Source organism: Gregarina niphandrodes (assembly GCF_000223845.1).
Source record: "Gregarina niphandrodes unplaced genomic scaffold scaffold00025, whole genome shotgun sequence".
In the NCBI taxonomy this organism is placed as follows: domain Eukaryota; phylum Apicomplexa; class Conoidasida; order Eugregarinorida; family Gregarinidae; genus Gregarina; species Gregarina niphandrodes.
The window spans coordinates 166,591-171,756 of NW_011645794.1; the positions used below are offsets into that span (position 1 = coordinate 166,591).

The 5,166-nt window shown below is 56.8% G+C and overlaps 2 protein-coding genes across 2 annotated transcripts; both read right to left on the minus strand.

The window, feature by feature from the left end:
* Positions 1–34: 34 nt before the first annotated feature.
* Positions 35–949, minus strand: GNI_112500 (hypothetical protein; the record flags this gene model as incomplete). Its single annotated transcript, XM_011133243.1, has 1 exon — positions 35–949. The coding sequence occupies one exon, from the start codon at positions 947–949 to the stop codon at positions 35–37; it is 915 nt and encodes a 304-aa protein (XP_011131545.1).
* A 63-nt stretch (positions 950–1,012) lies between these two features.
* Positions 1,013–3,811, minus strand: GNI_112510 (putative tetratricopeptide repeat protein; the record flags this gene model as incomplete). Its single annotated transcript, XM_011133244.1, has 1 exon — positions 1,013–3,811. The coding sequence occupies one exon, from the start codon at positions 3,809–3,811 to the stop codon at positions 1,013–1,015; it is 2,799 nt and encodes a 932-aa protein (XP_011131546.1).
* Between the last annotated feature and the right edge of the window lie 1,355 nt (positions 3,812–5,166).

Below are 5,166 nucleotides of genomic sequence, written 5' to 3' on the forward strand. Positions count from 1 at the left end.
ACCCGCCGCTACCGACACCTGAATCAGATGCAACTTACTCGTGCCGTAGTAACTCTTGCCCGTTACGTCCACAGCACCAGACTGCTTGGCGTAACAGGAAACATCCACTCCTATTCCAGGACATCTCCACCTCCGTTGCCCGGCCAATCGGAGTCTTGCTCACTAACCCGCACACCATCTTTAAGGTGCCGATATCAGTATCAGCGGCAGCACCGGCATTAGCGGCAGCACCGGCATCAGCGGCCTCCTTCAACTCAATAACGCTGATATAAGACGGGTTGCCTTCACAGAAGTAGGCAATCCGGGGGTTCGGCGCCGAGTACACGGCCAGGGAAGACACCCTTTCGCCGGACTCGGACAGCACCTGCGACGTCAATTCTTTTGCGGCAAGTTCCGGGGCCGTAGCAACCTTTTTCGCTGCATGTTCCTCGGTTGCCTGTTCCTCGGTTGCCTGTTCCTCGGTTGCCGAGTCCTGCTCTTGGGCGGGGTCCTCGGGGGGCGTCGGGAGGTTGGTGTAAGACAGCTGCAGGGAGGGGGTGACGTGGACAAGGCCACAGTCCCCGACGAAGGAGGCGGGGACGAGTTCTTCCTTAACCCCGACCTTCCGCGCCAACACCGGAGTCCCGCGGACCGCAACCATACGGTTCGTCTTGAACACCTGAACCGTCTGTTCGGAGAGCAGCAGGAAGTAGCTGTCGCTGGCGCTGAACTGGACCGAGGCCACAGCCGCGTCGCTCGTGGCCTCGAAAACGGGCATCAAGGCGCCCCGGTGGCCGCGTCCGTCGAGCAACCGAAACTGACGCTCATTCCAGAGCACCAGAAAACGCCCCGAATGACTCCACTGGAAATGCGAGTACCCAGCGTAGGTCTCCAGCACACTCAACTCGCGCCCGTCTTTCTCCAACCCCCACCTCGTCACACCGTCGACACCACCCGTGGCAATTTCCATACAGAAAATCTCAGGACGAGGACAATGGTTCACTCTACGTAAAAACCCCGCCTGGGGGAGGGGTTAGGGAAAAGCTTCGTTGAATCTGGAGAGTAGGGTGTCTCGTTCTGACGGGGTGAGGAAGGTGCAGTTTCCAATCCACACTCGAGTTGCCTTGTTGGTATCTTCGACGAATCGTTGGGATTCGGCGCGTTGTTGTTCCCAGAAGGCGAGGGCGTTTGGTGCTTCGTTGTTAGTGCGGAGTTTATTGCAGAAGTGGTGCAGTTCATTCACGCATCTGGTCCAGGTGGCGACGAGTGTGTCTGCGAACTGTAGGTATGTTTGGTCTTCGCGGAGTTTGAGGGGGCATTCAGCGGCGAAGCAGTCCTCGAGGACCCGTCTGAAGTGTCTGGCGCCCTTGAGTGCGATTTCCCAGCAGTCGGTGACCATGCCGACGGCCTCAGTGAGGAGGCACCAGATGCGGTAACGATCGAGTCGTACGCGGACGGGTTCCTCGGTGAAGACGTCCACTTGTTCATTACGAGTAAGAGCCTGACTGGGCAGTGGCATGTTGAGTTGGTTGTGGTAGTCTTTGAACGCCTGCAGGACGCGGGCCAGGAAGTAGTCTTTGCTGAGCGCGGTCTTGTCGCTCGTGACGGCGGCCATCATGAGTCGATGAAGCATCCAAATGGGTATCTGGTTGGCCTTGCGGCAATCCAGGAGCCGCAGGAAGCCCTCAAGGGCTCCTGACATGTCGTTAAGCTGGAAACAGACCTTGGTATAAGAATCCCAAACACGCCAGCTTTTGTGGCCCGCTTTCTTTCCTGCCATAAGCAGACAGCGCTTCGCACTCTCCCACTGCTCCAGCCGGCTGTGGATGGCCCCCATGTTAGCCCAGGCCTCATATTCGTCCTCAGTGTGAGAAACTACCTGGCTAAAAGCACCCAAGGCTTCCGGATACCGTTCTGCCTGCATCAATAAGCATCCATACGTAAACTGCGTCGCTGGCTGGTATGGCTGCACCGCCACCGACCGGCCCAGCCACTTACACGCACCTGCCGCGCCCCGACCACCCTCCCCGTCATCCAAATCGCCGATTCGCTTCATCAACAAACGACCCATCGAACGAGCAGCACGCGCGTATGTGCCGTTGCTCAACTCCCAAGACCGCAAATACCCAAACGGCTCTCCCTTAATGTCAGCTAACAAACAGTACAACACCTGACTCGACCGCCCGCAACCTGCGTGGTCGGTGTTTGTCACCTCCTGCTGTTTTTTCAATTCGGTTTCGACGACTTCCAGGGCCTCGTTGCGGCGGCCAGCAGCAATGAGGCACTCGACTACGTCGGTCCACATGTGAAGCTTGGCGTACATATCGCGCGCGGTTAAGACAGCGCCGATGGATTCGAACTCGCGACCTACCTGGCGCCGGATCTCCCACTTGTTCGGGTACGCAGTCAGCCAGAGGTAGCGCAGCCGCGCCTCCGCAGGCGGCGAGGGTTTGGCGAACTGATCTTCGAGCGAGAGCATCTGCAAACACGCTCGCTCGCGCCACTTGGACCGGCGTGCCTCCGCCAATGACCGGATCCACAGTGCGCAACCCCAGCTCGCCCAGTCCTGCGCGCCCTCCTGCTCCAGCACACTCTTCGCCAAAGCAGACACCTCACTCATGGCCAACTCGTCACTCGTGCTGCTCACTAACAACTTCTGAGCCGCCCAGGACAACAGATAAAACTGCTCGTCCAACGAACGACTCTCAACCCCCGACCCACCTTCCGTAAACACAGGCGTCTCCAACACGTCCGTGTGGGGATCGATGGCTTTTAAATCTACGACACTCACGCCCACGTCCGTCCGCTTCATGGTAAAGGAAGCCACTTCGTCCGGCCTACTTGACGCAGGCTTTCCGGCAGCCTCCCCTATTACCGCTGGGCTCTGTTCCCCTAGTACCATTGATGGCTGTGGCTGTGGCTGTTCCCCTAGTACCGCTGGTAGCTGTTCCTCGAACGGAGTTGACGCAGGGAGGGTGGGTCTGAGAGAGCTGCTCTTGCCTTGGACTTCGACGACAAGTTGCGCCACGGCGTCCTGTTGGTGTTGTCGCTTGATGCCCAGGCGGCCTGAAAAGTTGACCCTGAGTTTCCAAAAGTCACCTTCGAGAAACGTCTTGAAGGCTTCACCATGGTGGTAAAGACTCATAGCAGCGGAGATCTCGAGCAGAATATAGTCATTGAGTCTGTCGTTTACGCGCCCGATGGGCGAGTGGCTCATCGGGTACCTGAGTTCCTCGACGGGGTAAGTGAAGTCTGGCGGCAGCACGCCGTACAACTTGCACCAGTTGCCGAAGTAGAAAAAGACTTCGCGTTTGAGAGTGTTCGCTTCGTCGTGCGCAACGCCGCCCACGAAGGACCGGTGCAGCATCAACGAACTGCGAGCGTACCATAAAAGGAAGGTGTGGTAACCATAAGAACCGGTCTTGCTGTTATCATTGGCATCACCGTTGTCACAGGAAGGCATGTCGCCGTCAGTGGTTTGTTCCCATTCTAGGGTGAGGAAACGGGCGAGCAAGCGTCCAATCCGGAGGGCTTCTGGACAGTCGCAGAGGGACTCGACAACCTGGCCGTCCACGGAGAGCAGACTGAGGTCGTCGCAGCTCATGTTTGCGACGGCAGGGCCCGTCCACGTCGATTGGGCAAACAGTCGCAATCCGTAAACGGCCGCCTTGAGGAGCTGTGGTGGGTCATATGAACACAGCTTGCTGGCTAATATCTCGTACGTCGCCGTCACACTTACCCCGCTCAAGTCTCCGGCCACACTGCGCCACGTGCGTTCTACGTCCGTCCAGCGCAACACCTCGTCGCCTACCAGCCAGCCAAGTTCCTCCATCTTTTCCACCCGATATTTACCCTGGCCCGGGCCTGACTAGTCACCACCGAAATGTCCACACTCCGGTACCTATATGGGCTATATGGGCACACTACCTGGCTCTGCTGCAAAAACTCCATCATTGCAGATAGATTAACTACATCACTTCATACACTGTAACTCGGCGTTGATGCTCGAAGCATGTAATGTTAAGGTGCCCGCCTGTTGTGGCTCATGCACCTGTCGTTCTCGCCCGTCGGAAGTGATAGTTTCAATTGTCTTGTAATATGGCGCGACTGGGTCACCATTTGTGGATTAGGTGTTCTTGGACGACTTATCGGAAGCCCACCCTTGGGCTGGATACGCACCATTGATGAGGCGAAAGTGCCTGCCAAGCCGCACCATCCGTTGGCCTCTCCAGCCAACCATATCCAACAAGTATTTTCACTACGCCACGTGCTCATCGCGCGTCGTGCTCATCGCGCATCGTGCCCACAGTCCGGCCGGTTGCCAAGAAAGGAATTCACCAAAGAAAACAGCTAAACTCGTGTCCTGCCAAACCAAAGCCACCATATCGAGCCCAGTCCACGCAGTGCTGTCTCGAGCTGGTGTTGCTGGACGACTTGTTCAGTCCCACTCGGGTTCCACCCCCATGCTCGGGTCTCCCCCATGCTCTCTTGGCGTCCTTCGCGTTTGGATGCTAACGTAAAGGGAGCGTATACCTCAGACAGGGTCAGACAGACAGGGTGGGTGTAGTAAAGGGATTGATCCGTTTTTTTTTGTAAAATGAAGGTGAGGTAAGAACATTACTACCCACCACTAAGTGACCACCAGCGCCACCAGCTAATAAGCAAAAACTCACACCACAACTGCTGGGTGTCTCTCATGGTTGGAAGTGAATGTTGCAGACATTCCTGTCTTCTCCTATTTCTTCCCTCGTCACAAGTGTTCTCACCTCGGCTGGTAGAAAATCGCTCAGTCGGCTTATGATCTCGTTAACATCATCACACTGGTATATAAGGGCTGGTTGTCGGCGTGTCGAGACACAATAGCTCGGGCCGGTAACGGAGTGATACCCCTATTCCGCGACTCAGACGACGAGCTCAGCATTAGCAGGTCGTCCCCCAGCACCCAACAGGACACACCAATGGCGATCGCTACTGGATGGGTTGCTGCGGACGTGGGCTTCATCGAGGAATCGCGGTTTGCGAATACGAGAGTCATCGCAAAACAGTCTGCAAAGGATGACTGGATCGCCAAGGTCACCTCGCAGCCCTTGCCGCCGATGAGAGTCGACAATGAGGAGCACTTCGAAAACTGGGTCGACGAAGTGGCGGGCTTAGTCCATCGCGCGGCCCACAAAATCGACGAAGAGA